We start from the raw sequence: 15,676 nt of genomic DNA, 5'->3' as shown, positions 1-15,676 counted from the left end.
AGAACCTACAATTCCAGACAAATTAATCTTTCTTTGACCGGATTCCTAACAATTCTCTAGTAGGGAGTAGATTCAAACTCACGCTTAGGAAAATTCTTCTATAGCAGGGGTTTGGAAACTTACCCAAATATTTCGGTAAAACATTAAAAGATTTAACCTTGTCCTTACATTTTCTAACATCTTATAGTTTGTACATACGAACTGCGTCGACAGCCAGTCAGAGACCCAGTCTTACTCTTAACTTTAACTCGAGCACTCAACAACAGCTCTAGAGTAATATTTGCTGCAGACATCATCTTCAAACATTCTTTTTTCCAATCCACTAGCAGACAGTCTGTAGCCATCTCCACTGCACATCTTAATCTAGCAAAAGGGGAAGTAGGAACCACAAGCAAACATTTCCTGAATAAAAGCAATCTTTTCCAACATACCATAGCTAACAAAGAAAGTAGAGCCAATTCAAATCTGATTATTGGCATAAGTGTACCATTTGGAGAAGACAACAGGCATTTGCAAAAGAAACCTTCCAGATATTGCCAATTCACCTCAAAGTGATTACTCAATGTCTCCGCCCCATATGTCAAAACCGGGACAACCTTTTGTTTATAAAACGTCAGCAGCGGAAACAGTGAGTAACAGCCACATTTTTTATGTAAGAGAAAAGCGGGGGCTGCCAGGGTTATAGCTTTTGAACATTTGGCTGATCTCCTCTATGATATGATATCATATGATATGATAAGTCATTCATAACGTGCCTGTACACAAGTGTTTCAAGGAGCAACAAGACAAGGGAGGGAAGACAGAGGGCGGACAAGAGAAACTATCTTACTAGGCCTTATGTCATTCAGATCGTGAATGTGCAAGAAGGAGAAGTGCAAGGGGAAAGGAATGTGGTGAAGTGCAAGAGAGAGGGGAGGGGAAAACAGGGCTGCAATGCTCTGAGTAAGTGCAGCCAGGCCAGCGTGGCTCTGGGTAGTGCAAGTAGAACAAGGGGCTGTAGGGTAACAGTTACAGCCCCTAAGTGCATGGTGTTCCCGGAGACAGTGCAAGGGAGACTGATCAAGAAAGAGCCTGGCACCCAGTAAGACTCTGAGGGTAGCCAAGCAACCAGTCAGTACAGCAGACAGGTAGGTCAGCAGGGAAAGGAGAGAGAGAAAGCAGAGGAGAAGAGGAAAGTTTTGAGCTGCTTCTAGAACTTCAGGTGGTCTGGCTCAAGTTTAAGAGGTCCACGGAGGCCATTCCAGAGGAGGGCACATGCAGAGGAGAGATCTTTATCCCCCACTCTGCCTGGAGAAGTGTCTAAACCTTAGAGAGTTGGAAGTAGTTGAGCAAAGAGCTTGAGGGGAAAGGTATTTTGGAAGAGAGTGGTGGATGCAGTGCGGGACCCGGCCCTAGAAAACCTTTTGGACACTGCAAAGGGTAATGAACTTGATCCTTGCAGCCACCAGGGGCCAGTGGAGAGATTTCAGGGCTGGAGAGATATGGTCCCTGGGCTTCAGGCCAAGGATAAGTCTTGCAGTCCTGTTCTGGATTAGTTGCAGAGGGCATAGAGTAGAGGAGGGCAGATTGAGAAAGAGGCTGTTGCAGTAGTCCAGCCTAGAGAGAACCAGGGCTCTGTAGACAGTGATCTTCTGAGGGAAAGTGAGGAAGGGAAAAGTCCGTTTGAGAAGGTGTAGCTGGTAGTGGAACTTCTTTGCGATGTCCGAGATGCAAGGAGAGAAAGAGAGAGTGGAGTCAAAGAAGACACCAAGGTTTTTTGCCTCGCAGGAAGTTGAAGGAAGAGGGTCGAAGGCAGGTGGCCAGAGTGAGAAAGGGAAAGCATTGCAGGGTTCCCAAGGAAAAGGATCTCTGTCTTACTGGAATTAAGCCAGAGATCGTTGGAGGTGCACAAATCCTGAATCACGGATAGGCAGTCAGGAATAAGCGAGAGAGGAGAGGAGGCTGAGGGGCGCCTGAAAGAAATCAGAATGTCATCCGCATAACACTGAAAGTTAGAGGAGAATGTAGAGATCAGGTGGGTCAAATGGGCTGAGTACAGGTTGAAAAATCAGGGTGAGAGGATAGAGCCCTGGGGAACGGAACAGGTAGGGAGAGAGGTGGCATAGAGAAAGGGACCAAGTTGGACTTGGGAGGCGCGATCCAAGAGGAAGGAGATCAGCCATTCTAGGGCCTGATCCATGATGCCCAGTTTCTCAGAGTCAATAGATCAGGATGGCGTGGTTGACCATGTCCAAAGCAGAGGAAAGATCAAAAAGGATGAGGACAGAAGGAATGCTGGAATCAAGGTTAGAGGGTAGATCTTCACAAGTGTTCAGGAGAGCAGTTTCCGTGCTTCTGGCAGCTCTGAAGCCAGCCTGATGGTCATGGAGACAGCCAACATATTCAGTATGGAGAGTAAGCTGGGAGATGGGCAGCTTTTCCTAGAGTTTGTCCAGGAAAGGGGTGATGTAGGTTGGGCTATAGTTTGCCGGGCAGGTAGGCTTGGCACACTGCTTCTTGAGGAGGGGGTGCACAAGGGTAGGGGGAGAGGGGAAAGTTCCAGTGGCGAAAGGGTGATTATAGAAATCAGTCAAGGCTTGAGCAAGGGTGTCAATATGGTCCTTGATGGTTCTGCGGGAGCAGGGGAGCACCTGTTTGGATGACACTTTCATAGATTGGACTTGTCTAGAAACCTCGTCAGGTGTTGTCAGAGAGAAAGAGGAGAAAGGAGAAGGAGAGGGAGAGATGGCCAAATGGGGGCTGAGGGAGAAGAAGAGGAGATAGAGGACATGATGTCCTGAATTTAAGCTGAGAAGTGAGAGGCTAGAGCCATACAGAGGGCCTGGAAGGGAACAGGAGAAATAGAGACTGCAACAGAATTGGCCAGTTCATTGCAGATTTTAAACAGTTTGGCCGTGTTGTTAGAGGCCGTAGAGATGCAGGCTTGAATGTGTGCTCTCTTCAAGGAGAGGACAGAGTGTCTGTATTGCCTTTGGAGCAGGCAGCAGGACAGTTTGTCAGAGGATGTGCCCGAAGCCCTCCACTTCCTCTCGGCCGCCATAGACTTGACTTTCAGGATGTCGAGGTCAGAAACATACCAAGATTTGCACTTGGAAGTAGGTCTCTGCCGGATTCCCATGACATGGGCAAAGATGTCCAGGGTGTTGGAAATAGAAAGATGCAGATTAGAAAGGGCTCTGCCACGGTGTGAGTCAGCCTCAGGTGTAGGAGGAGCAGAGAAAGTAGAGGCAAAGGCATCCACTGACACACGCTTCATGGGCCAAGAAGGTAGGTGGCAGGGCTCGGGGGGGCTTTGCCTGAGGGATAGGCTATTGCTCTCTATGGCTATTAAAGCGGAAGCCCAGATAACGGTACTCATTCACCACTGATATTGAGGCCAGGCACGAGTTAGAAATTACCCTATTTACCTCTCCTGTTAGGACAAATGCTAATCAAATTAGACTTCATGATGTTAATCCTAAAACCGTTAAGACTGGCATATTGTGCCAAGGCAACCAAATGGAGCTGAATTCCAATGGGAGTTTGATCAATAAGAACAAGCTCATCGTCACAGGGAAGCCATTGCACAGTGCTCTTGCCGATACACCGAGGAAAAGCTTGTGCTTTCTCAAAATGTGTGTTCAGAGGACAACCTTGCTTCAAACCTTTATAAGTAGGAATGGATGTGGACGAATCGCCTTGGTAGTTCAGACAAATACGAACAGAAGTATGGCTATACAGTCCTTCAATTAATTCCAACAAATAGCCTGGATAGCCCCATGCCATTAACTTTCTCCACAGAGCCCCCTGTGGAACACTGTGAAATGCCAGCTGAAAATCAACGAAGACTAAAAAAAGGGGCGTTTGGTAGAGAAAGCTCGGGATTTGAAAAGAGTCAGTAAAAAAAACATTCAAAGAACTTCTGATTGCCTGTGCAAAACGTGATTGATTAAATCATACACCCCTGCAGATAACATCCATTCATTCGGCTTAGACAAGAGCAGTGTCGCAAATATCTTTCCCAGGGGGTCTAACAGAGCAATCTGACAATAGTTTCCCAGAATAGCTCTATCGTCCTCTTTAAAAATGTGTATAATAGTTGCTACTGTCCAAGAGGCAGGAATTTGTCGAGAAATTCCTATCTGATCAAAAATGAAGAATAAAACATTTGCCCACATTTCTGTGTAGGCCTTTAACATGACATTTGAGAGGAGGTAAGGGCCCGGCGCTCTTGAAGCGCTACTACGTTTGATACAATCTAAAATGTCATCTTTTTCAAATGTCAAAGACGATTTCAATTTGGGGTATTTAGTTTGGCAATGCCTTTCATATTCCTCATCCTGAAACAGGTGAGAGAAGTACACCGCTCAAGAGTCATTCAAAATGGAATTAGATTGAAAGGCCATCTGCAAGAGATTACTTTACTTAAACAATCGCCATATTTCCGCTGTATTTTTGGATGCCATAGTGGCAAGTATAGACTCTGTGTCTTCTTAAATCAGAATGGCTTTATAACCTCTCAATCAGTTCTTAAATGCTAATGTTATCTTCTGCATAGTGATGTGATACGCTTGCAAGTCCTCTCTAGGTAACTATCTTATTTGTATTCGCATAAGCCTTTTTTTCCAGCTATATTTCTATCAAAAACATGCATATGGTGAAAATCAACCCTCTGGGATGTGGTGCAAGTTGTAATGAAATATTGCAGGACTTCTGTGTACATCCCCCTCGACCAGACCTCATTGGGCATAGCTTTATCATATATTGCAATCAAACTAAAAAGGAGTTTTTCTACCCTTTGGACCATCCCATTTCAATCGATTCCTCCCTAACCCAACTTCCACTTTAGGCAATACAGATCGGACGATCGCTTTGCTGGGCATACTAGTCATCTAGTTACCAGCAAAGCGTGATCACTAGTTAGGGCAAAGGAGATAGTCATTAATAGCCATTTGGGAGTTTCTTCTCCAAGTGGGGTTTGCTGGGATATCCCCTTTTATAGCACCATTAAGCAGGACTAAATCTCGTATCTCCATCACAAAAATTAACTCCCTGCCTAGATATCTTGATTGGCTCTGGCCACTCGCCTGCAATAGAAAGTCAGCATTCAGCTCGCTAAATGTTATATTAAAATCACCCCCCCGTAATAATTGAGGAGATAGCTTTGTCTTGGGTGCGTTTATCTAAGGCATCCCCAAGGTTTTGGGAAAATCATCAGTTGTAATGGCAGCCGGATTCCAATAAACATTAAATAAAGCTGAAGTACCCATGTTCTGAGAGAAGGATTTCAGCCAAGTTAATTTACTCACTTGGATATATGGATTCTGCGCAAACCATTCTTGCAAGAAATGCCACTAGTATTTTTTTATTGCAGACAGCAAACCCCATGAGGGTCATCCCTTTGACCTTTTTAGGGCTGGAGCCAAAATTACAGTGAACGCATCAATGACTGGTTTAGACATAAGCCAAATCTCCGGGAAATAAAGGACATTCTTATCCCTTAGGATCACATTATTGGGTTGAAACAGATGAACAAATCCTCTTGTGTTCCAGGAGACAATTGATATAGGCCTTTGCAAGTCATGAGAATTTCGTTAATCTAAAGAATACCACTTAGATAAGATTCCAGGTCTCCAAGACCAAGCATTTGATCTAATTGCTGTGATGGACAAGCACAGCACTCTACTACCGTTCTTTCTTCTTGGGGACTACATAAACGTGTTATCTGCAGGGGAGGGCAAACAATTTACTCTTAGGGGCTTCACCTACACCCATCGACTGTCTAAGTAGAGTTGCCAGATATTCAGATCTCACTACTCTCCTTAAATCATATCCCATTGGCAAAAATTAGTGTGCAGCTTCTAACAAAATATTCAAAAACATTTTAGAACCTATATGTCCAGTTGACCCTCTAAGCCAAATTCTATTTGATCAATATTGCTGGAGCACATATTTCGCAAATCCAAAACTGTACCAATAAACCTTAGGACATTTGAATGGTTTAGGATTGCAACCTCTCTAGAGAGCGACAATCTTTCAAGGACCAATCAATTAGGCAAGACTGTCCTCCTTAGGGGTATCCAACAGATGGAATCGCCCTACAGTTTGATTCCAATCAACAGATGGAACCCCATTCTTTTTTGTTCCAGCGTGTAAAATCTCTGCTCCGGGGCAGGCACAGACAAAGGGGCCAAAGAAAGCTTTGGATTGACATTTAATGCCCTTCTTGTTTCCAAAAGGGATAGAGGGACTCTTAAAGATGGAAGGCCAGCCTGTTCTAGGCCCATAACTGGTGTAATGTCCAGTGGACTATCTGAGTATTGAGAGAGATCCATTAGGGCATCCAGTTCTTCTTGGTCCTTAGTATTCAAGGACTTATGTTTTTTTGCATTGTTGGCGGACAACGCCTGGCAAGGAGCGTGTTGATGCTGAACATCATTAGACTTATTCCAAACCTTTTATGTGGTACCAGCGATTTTAACCACTTTAGGTGTGGGCAAAGTTGGCAAATATTTTCTCAAACCGGTGTTAGTTTGTTTGAGCATATTCTTTTGATTTGTACATTTCTTTGTTTTCTTAGCTAGTCAAGTGGCACAGCGAGGCTTTGACATTCGTGCAGAGCCTGCTAACGCAGGTTCGAATCCCGGCGGGGCCAAACTCAGCCTTTCATCCTTCCGAGGTCGATAAATGAACACCACACACCGTGGGTAATAATAAGCAGCGCTGCTATATAAATGCAAAATTATTATTATTAGATCCCCTGTACTATGTTTTTTTCCTTTGGTGACATATTGTATAATTAATTTGCGGATCTTAATCCACCACAATAATGACTTGATCCAATACATGAGGATATGGTGGAGGAGACTGAATTTCATCATATATCTCTTCTCGCACTGTATCTTGCATAAGGTGCACAGATTCCAACAGGACATCATGACCGGAATCTATACCAGCTGTCATAGGCAATCGTGCATTATTAGCCTAGGCCAACGATCTAATACTCTCCTCAGCAATTACTTCCTTAATGGGCTGGTTTTTATTTTATTTTCGCAATAGAGGTTAAGTTCGGAGCAGCACATAGGTGAGCTGCCGTGATATATTCTTCCATAAAAGAAAACGTACAGGATAAATGTGATAAAAAAATGATTTGTTCATTAAGTTTTGCATTAATCAACTCATGAAGTTTTACCAGGATAATCAAGGCAAAATTCAATGTTGGGATTGAGGTTAGCGAGGTGTTCTGAACAGTAGGGCAATGCCTTGGAGAAGAAGGGAAAGCTTGGTGAGTCAACGCAGAAAAAGAACCATCTGAACTGGATGAACAGTCAGGGTACGGTTCAGGCGAAACCGCAAGCAGCACCTCCAGTAGAGGAGTACTAGATTGGACATTAGAAGGAGATTGCAGGGGAGCAAATGCAGAAGATCCCGTGCTACACACTCCACCTCAGTTGCCACTTCTACATTTCTTCTGCTATCCTTATAAACAGCTTGGACCATAGAGTGTTAAGTCCTGTCTAACAGAATTGGATCCAAATCCAAGTGATTAGAGTATCATAGTCGGGCACAAAAAGGGATTAACATTTTCGTTTGATGGAAGTTCTAACTCGTGAGGTTCTCTAACTAGTGCTGAGATTGTTATGTCGCTTCCTCCAGCCGTCAACTGTTTTTGCATCATATCACATGAGGCTATATTACTTAGTTGCTTAGGAAATATAGGCTGTGATTTTGGGAGTGGGGGGAGCATCCAGTGATCCCAATGTATTAGTAGAGGGTGAGGTCAGCTGTAGAGACAAATCTGCAGTAAAATGTTTTAACGGGAGGCAGGTCTGGGCAAAACCGCTGGCAAAATTCCCACCAAAGGAGAGACAAGGACCAGCAAAACAGAGGGATTCCATATTGGAGACATGTCAATCAGAGTTTGGACAGTGTCAGTAGATAACAAAGTCACAGTAGCTTTGCTATGTAACGCATAACCATATGACATTACACTTTTTTAAACGAAGAGGGAGGAGACAAAGATGGGATTTGTAGCAGCCGCTTACCCGCTGAGCATATGATGCGATTGATGACTGCCGCTGACTGCCTCCACTTTCTACCTCCACTTCATGCCGGTGGGGTACTTGTAGTATTCACACCTTCAGAAGTTTAAAGGGGTCAAGACAACAGAATAAATCCACTAGGAAAATCACGTACAGCCGGGAACACAACTGCCCCTGACTACCTCCACTTCTCACCTCTATTTCACGCCAGCACTTTGCACCCGTTGGGGGACTTGTAGTGTTCACGCCTTCAGAAGTTTAAAGGGGTCAAGGCAACAGAATAAATCCACTAGGAAAAACACATGCATCCAGTATCACAACTGCCTCCACTTGCCAGCTCCACTTCGCACCAGCACTTCGCACCCAGCGTGGGATACTTGCAGTGTTCACGCCTTCAGAAGTTTAAAGGGGCCAAGGCAATAGAATAAATCCACTAGGAAAAACACATAGAGCAGTAGCACAACTGCTGATGACTCCCTCCACTTGCCACCTCCACTTCACAATTTCAGGTTCTTTTTTCTACAGTTTGCCAGTCCGCGAGTGCGACCTTCTGTGCGTGACCCTCTCCCAGCCCATGCCGCTACGTGGCACCCTGCGCCGCTTGCCGCACCCTCTCCCACTCACCTGATGTGGGCTCTGGCCTCCAGCTGCCTGCTTCCCATCCCCACTTGCAGTCAATGTGCGCAGCGCCAGAAGCTTGGGGCACAGTACAGAGCACTTTTGTGCATGACCTGCTGTGACACGGGCTCCCGGCACACAGATTGCAAGTGTAATTTCATGCTACCGTACTATTTGCATTACGTTCTAGCTCTTTTTGAGAATAGGGAAGATCCATCTGCTGCCCCAGGCAAATGCCCATTTGGGGCACACAGCTCCCTTACAATTGAGATGGATGTTATGTTGTTGGTACCAGAGCAGTGCCCCGAAGTGACCCTGATCTATTGGCAACCCGAGGCAGCTGTCTAGATTTATCTTATTGTAGCACTAGCCCTGGTTGTCGACCTGTCTTCTGTGTGGAATGGTGTTTAAAATGTGGTGTTCCACTTAGTAGTACTAGAACTGGAATGATTGCTGGTTTCATAACTGTAGCACGTACTGTTTAACACGAAGTGCTAGCCTTGAAATACATTCTGTAGAACTGTTGTTTTTGCTCTATCGGTTGCTGTGCTTTGATGTTGCCTAATTAGCAGTGTGAAATGCTCGTCAAAGTAACTAATAAGATAGTCATTGCCACATGAATTTCTGTACCAGAAAAGATAGTATGACTATGTCACAAAGAGAATGAGAGGTCTGCTCTGTTCTGTTGAATGAAAGAAATTACAATAATATAACAACATGTAAAAGAATATATCATTCGTACATATTATACAACATACAGTACATACTGTTCTGTACACTCAGACATTGCATGGGAAAATCACTGTGAAACAATTCCCTTACAAGCATGTCGGTGTGAGTAGGTAATCAGAAAAATCACCATGTGTTAGGTCACCCTCTAGCCTGGCTAAATACAACCAATTGTGACACTATTAACTGTCTTGTGTTTGGTTGTATCCTGTATATGAACTATCACTTGTCACTATAGGCGGTGGTTATACACACATTTCTAAGCACAAATTTGTTTTAGTTTTTGTACAATTAAATTGTGTTACCAACTCAGTAACTATAAAGGTTTATTGAATGTTAGAAACAAACTACATTTTGTGAACTGGATTTCAAAAAATGATTTCTTTTTTTCTTAAAAATAAGTTCAAATGCATGACTATGAAATGCATGAACACCTAATTAAATAAAAGCTGTATCTATTCATTTTTTTCTATTTTTGTCTACACTCTCAATAGCTTGCTTGAGTACTACTACATACAAAAGGTATTTGAATGTATGTTACATGACAGAATAACTTTAGGTTTAGAGCAATTAGAAAGTAGACCTTAGAAATACAGTCGTCAGGGCAACCCCCCTTGTACCATGTTTAAATAGCCCCTAGTTCTGACGCTCTCAGGGCCCTCCCTCTCGTTACCAATCAGTAAAATCATGGCATTGGTTGTGTAATGTGGGAAAATACTTCCATTCTGCAGAAGTGAAATGTCAACAGCTTGTTTGTAGCCAATACAAAGGAGTGATTGATGTTTCTATGTATTTCAAAATCCAAAGCCAGTTCAGTGAACGGGGGATGTCAAGGCTGAGTTGCTGCTCTTACAAAGAAATTAGAACTATTTGGGTGAGGGGCCGCCAGAATATCTTTGCACTTATCTTTTACATGTTATGACCCATGTTCCATGACGTTAAAGGGACCAAAAGGAGAGCTATTTTCCCAGGCACCTGCTCTGTAATATTTTGTTAGTACAACTTTATGAAGACAAGCTGCGCAGTTGGCACCCAATCACTGACAATTAAAAAACACAACATACATGTCCTTCAAGGGTTCCAAAAAAGTACTTTGTTTGTAAGAGTAGTTATTCAAAGATTGTTATTAGGCATGATGAACAGATAGGTGAGATGTGGTGCATGGCGCACAAGTAGTAACATCAATGTTTGCCAACACATATTTCACACCTGTAGTGCTCATCAGGGCACAGAGGAACGTCTTGGTTGGATTGGGATGCTTGATACCTTGTCTTAGGGCATGGCACAGTGTGCCTGATAAGCTAGTGTCTGTGGCATCCAGTCCAACATCCAAGGCATCCCTAAATGGCTAGCATTTCTTTTTTCTATTAGTGTAATCTGTTTCATTAAATGCAACTACATTTCAAAATCAATAAATGTGCTTGGTTTCCCCAATACACCCTGTTTTCTTCAGATTTCAGAATTCTATTTTGCCTCCATGCAATCTGAACGTGTTTGCAACAAGAATGTGTTTGCAACACTTACAGTACACGTGAACTGAGTGACTTTCAAATGGGGGTTCTGTGAGTTATCAACCTACCACTAGTTTGAAAACAGGGGTCTGAAACCTTGGGCTCTCCAGATGTTTTGGACTACAACTCCCATCATCCCTAACCAGCAGTCAATAGCCAGATATCACAGAAACTTTAGTCCGAAACATCTGAAGGGACAAAGGTTGCAGACCCCTGTTTTAAAAGATATATTTCGTTTAACTTGTGTTATAAAAATATGTTCACATTTCAAGTAAAGATTTTGAGGCCAAGTTCTTAATATCAACCACAGTATGCACTGTGCCCACTGGACAGTCAGAAGCGCAGCATCTGACCCTGAAGAACTATGTACAATATTCCCCTTGCAATGTTCCGCCATGCAACAAAATAGCACAGACATGCAGTTAGAACAATAATCTCTGAAGGGGTCTATGCATTATGTGTGTACCGTGCCCCAGAGCAAATGATGTGCTGGCTTGCTCCTTTGACTACATTGCTGCCACGCGCATGCAGGCTCACATGTATGACAAGCTCAAATTAACCAGATGGGTGTGAGGAATTTGTTTCACCGTAATGGACATGTCATGGTGAAATATGCAAAAGAAGCCTTTTTAAGGGCGAGAAAGCGATTGAAATGCACTGGGACAGCATGGCTGCCTACTGCACACAACGGTTAGAAATTGGCGCGGGGGTGCGCGCAATGCTACCACACATTTCAATGTGCATCACGTTTCCGGATGAGAGTTGCACATGTAAATGCCTGGAAGCTCCCCCTTTCACTTCCTGGTTTGCGCAACTGCAAACTGGGGAAGGACATATGAAAATGGGTATCATGATGCACACATTCGGATACCCTTTGTGAATAGAGTGAACTTTTTTTCACTCAATTGAAGGGAATACATAGGCACAGCCCCTCACTTGCATGATGATGATGATAATGATGTGTTATTTATACAGTTCCTTAATCCAAAGCGCTTTACAGAGAACATATTTACATACATTTATCATCCCAACCAAAGTTGGTACTCATTTATTGACCTCAAAAGGATGAAAGGCTTAGTTGACCTTGCCGGGATTCGAACCTGCGAAGAACACGTTCTGTGAATTGGGGCCAAATTTCAGCCATTTTCAATAGTCATGACATCCATTCTTTATTTGGAAAACCATCATCCGCATCCAAACGTTTAGAGGACGGCAGAGGCATGTTGCTAATTAAATAGTGAATGCATTATTGAAATGGTGGCGATTTCGCAAGTCAAAGAACCATTTTCTTTAGGAGGCAAGGCAATGTGGGATTTGCATTTTGCAGTTACTGCATCCATGTCACATATGCTTTCTCTGCAGCAGTGTTTATAAAGCCCCTTTCAGCTACTGTAGCTCCAGATTAATAAGGGCCTAATTCATAGAAGCGTTTTTATAATGGGCAAGCCCCATTGGAAAACGCTCTGTGAATAAGGGCCTTTAAGAAGATTAAGCGTGGCCTGCGCTCCACCTGGCTAATGCAAGTCAGCCCGGGTGTGGCTTCTGGGAGAGGAGGGTCTCCACCAGTGCGATGTGCCTGCCTGTTAGTGTTTGCATAAGGTTCTTCTGACTTGAGGAGTCTGGACCGTGTGTGTAATTCCTATGACGGCTGTGTATTTAAGACGGTTTCCTTATCAGGCACATATAGGGTTTGTGACTTGTGAGAATTATGCAAAGGATGTGTTTTTTTTTGTTCCTACCGTGGAAAGCCTCTGGCAGGGTGCCCATGTGTAATATGTGCATGTGCTGGCACGTATGTCTCTGTTCTGCATCTGTGTGCCTGCGCCATGGATATTCTGTTGACCTAACAACCTAATGAGGCAAGAGGTATTTACTCCTTGCGTTAAAGGTAACTAGTCGGGCCTAGAGATATGCGCAGCTGATGTGGAATAGGCAACAGTGTGCTAGTGTGTGTGTGTGTGTGTGTTATAGAATGTACGTGTTAGAGAGTGTGTGTGTGTTTTGTGTGAGGTGTCTATTCCAGTCATGCTTTTCTTACACTACCGGCTTGTTAAACATAATAACATGACGTTTTTATATAGCCCTCCATGCAGAATTCCCCCCACTTCTAAGGTCTGTCATAATGTCGAATAATGGTAGTTGCTGCGTGTTTTTGTTCGATGGTATCATGAAGTATTGGAGGGCTTTCGTGTGGTGTGTTAGATGTCTTCTACTTTTCTCTTGCACCCGAGTTGTGTGTGCTGCACACCTGTTACTCTGTTTGGAGAGTGGTATTACGTCCATGCGAGGTGTGCCTGTGCGATATGAATGCGTTTGGTGGATATGTGAGAAGTTTGGCTAATGTGCTTGCATGCAGCACTTCACAAGAAAGCGTGTTTGTTTCTGGGGACTTGGTTCTCCGGTGTGTGTGAGTGTCAAAGATGTCCTCCTCACTTGGCAACCTGGCAGCCTGGCAGCCTATGGTGACACTTGGCATCGCAGCCGCGCAGCTCAGCACAGCCCTCGCGGAAAGCTCGAGGCCTTCAGCTCGAGGGAGTGCCGGCGCCAGGTGCGCTGATGAGCGGCAGGCAAGGTGCGCGCTGCAGACTGCGACACACAGTACCTGAGCAGAGAGTGGCGGCGGCGGCGGTCAGCACGAGCAGAGCCCAGCCAGCGCAGACAGTCCCCGGGCCCATGGCGGCGCATCTGCCCGCTCTCGCGGTGGACGTTGAGAGCAGTTCCCCGGGGGCGTGAGCACGTCGCCGGGCGGACCTCTGCGAACCGCGGCAACTTGCTCGCCGGACGGGCTGTGGCTTGGACGTCCTGTGCCCTCTGTCTGCTCTGTCACCAGCTCCTGGGCACCACCAACACGCGCCAGCCGAGGACCCGCCTACGACTGACTGACTGACGGCTGGACCAGAGCGTCCGCCTCCTAGGCGACACTTCTCACCGCGGTATCCGCGACCCTCCAACGAGAAGGGGCGTCGCATTCACAGAGCAGCACTTGCACTGCTCTTCAAAATCGGCTCACCATTATTTCGCACAATACACACGAATACTCCGGATGTATAACCAGAGAGGTCTACCCAACCACATTCTGTTAAGCATATTTTACCCCAGTTTAAGTACGCTGCTTAATAAGTTAATCGGTCCCACTATCCAACATTTTGCACGTGTCGTGTGTACCACAGTGGCGCGAGCTTACATTCCCAAATTGCATCCTATTAACTGACTTCATATTATAATGTTGCAAGTACGAGCGTTTAAGGGGTTGCTGTGTCTTAGTTCATTTTACACGCAATGCTCTTCCACCGATTCACAGGACCTCGCATTACTTTCTTCATAAGGTATCGGAGGTCTCAATTTGATGCGCAGACCATTTTTTCCCCTCTGTTTAATACGTTTCATAGAAATTATCGAACGTATGAACACTCAGATGAAGTGAAAGCAGTAGGGCTTGTAACAAACATCTCCATAAGAAACAGAGTAACAACATACATAATGTAAATGCACAGTAAGGAGAAATAGTAGCGAAAAAACAAAAGGTGCACAGTGAGAGTGCTCAGGTGAGTGCTGTTTTGTCCGGCACGCTGGGACACCATGCTTTTGCTGCTGGAAACCTTGTTGGAATTATCTTGCTGGAAGCCATGCTCCACAAACAAGCCAGGAGAGAATGAAACCAACTCCTGCGTGCACCAGTTTGCGCGCTCTGCGAGAGTGCTCAGGTGAGTGCTTTTTCACTGTTACGCTGTGAAGCTGGAAGCCATGAAGACAAGGAATGACATATTGCTATTTCCTTGAACTACCAACTGCATAGCGGATAGGCAGTGGAGCGAAGGGCTTTCTTTGGCGTATGGGCGTCCGTGGCTTCGATCCACAGCAGGTATGGACTGAAGTAAAGTCTTCTCTTTGTGAAATTTATAATTCTGACCAGGGTGGGGGGCAATATTGGGAGCACAAATACTGCTTATAGCATTGTCAGAGGCTTACTAGAGTAAAAACAGCAGTACGTACTGCGCTAAGCATTAATTGAGGGATCTGCGACCAGCTTTTGTTACGTTACTGTGGCCCCAGTGGCAAGGAAATACCAACTACGCGGTACGGTGCGGACGGCTTGTAGCCAGGTCCTGAGAGTGGACATATTAATCATAAAGAACAAATGAAATAAGCTGTTGGGAAAGGGGTCGGCAGCAGATATAATTAGTAGTTTCAACGAAAGGAGAGGCATTCCAGACCACGCTCAGAATAAAATCTCTGCGTATATGAAGGTACAAGCGTAAAATATGGAAAGAGAGGGGCACAATGAAGAGCAAACAGAACTTAAAGAAGGTAATGTCCATAATAATGTAGAGGCTATGGGCCTCATTACAAGCTTGCCGGTCCGATAGGGACGGCGCTGGTAAGCTACCGGCGCTGTTACTACCGGACCGGCAAACTACGAGTCCTGCTCGCGGGTGCCTTTCCGCCCTCCAGGTCTGACCTGGCGGGCGTACCTGCACACATGAGCAGCGCATGTCAGATGCATCGGCAACATTCACGAATGGTGCCGGTGCATCTGACCTGCTCATTCCTGTTGAGCCCTATGGGGCTTAAATGGGAATGGGGAGTAATTATTACCAGCACCCGGCAATGGGGATGTACCGGGTCTGCCGCGGCTGGAATGCCCCCGTACATCCCCATTGCCGGGAATACAAGCAACTGAGGGATTGAATTTCTTCAAGTGGGAGATTATTTTATGTCTCTTGATTGGGTTATTGACACCTTTAATATGCCAAGACACACACTTAAACACCATTAAAGGAAATCAGAAGTAACCAA

The 15,676-nt window shown here is 44.9% G+C and overlaps 1 protein-coding gene across 1 annotated transcript in view; it reads right to left on the bottom strand.

The window, feature by feature from the left end:
* Positions 1-13,742, bottom strand: part of ACVR1C (activin A receptor type 1C) — a 1,016,293-nt gene extending 1,002,551 nt beyond the window's left edge. The window contains exon 1 of the mRNA XM_069616403.1: positions 13,482-13,742. Coding sequence (XP_069472504.1) covers positions 13,482-13,554 — 73 coding nt within the window. The 5' untranslated portion in view covers positions 13,555-13,742. The remainder of the gene's footprint in view (positions 1-13,481) is intronic.
* Between the last annotated feature and the right edge of the window lie 1,934 nt (positions 13,743-15,676).

This window comes from Ambystoma mexicanum, chromosome 9 (genome assembly GCF_040938575.1).
Source record: "Ambystoma mexicanum isolate Mex_15411 chromosome 9, UKY_AmexF1_1, whole genome shotgun sequence".
In the NCBI taxonomy this organism is placed as follows: Eukaryota; Metazoa; Chordata; class Amphibia; order Caudata; family Ambystomatidae; genus Ambystoma; species Ambystoma mexicanum.
Note: the sequence above shows the minus strand (reverse complement) of the source record. Positions and strands in the feature narration are given on the sequence as shown.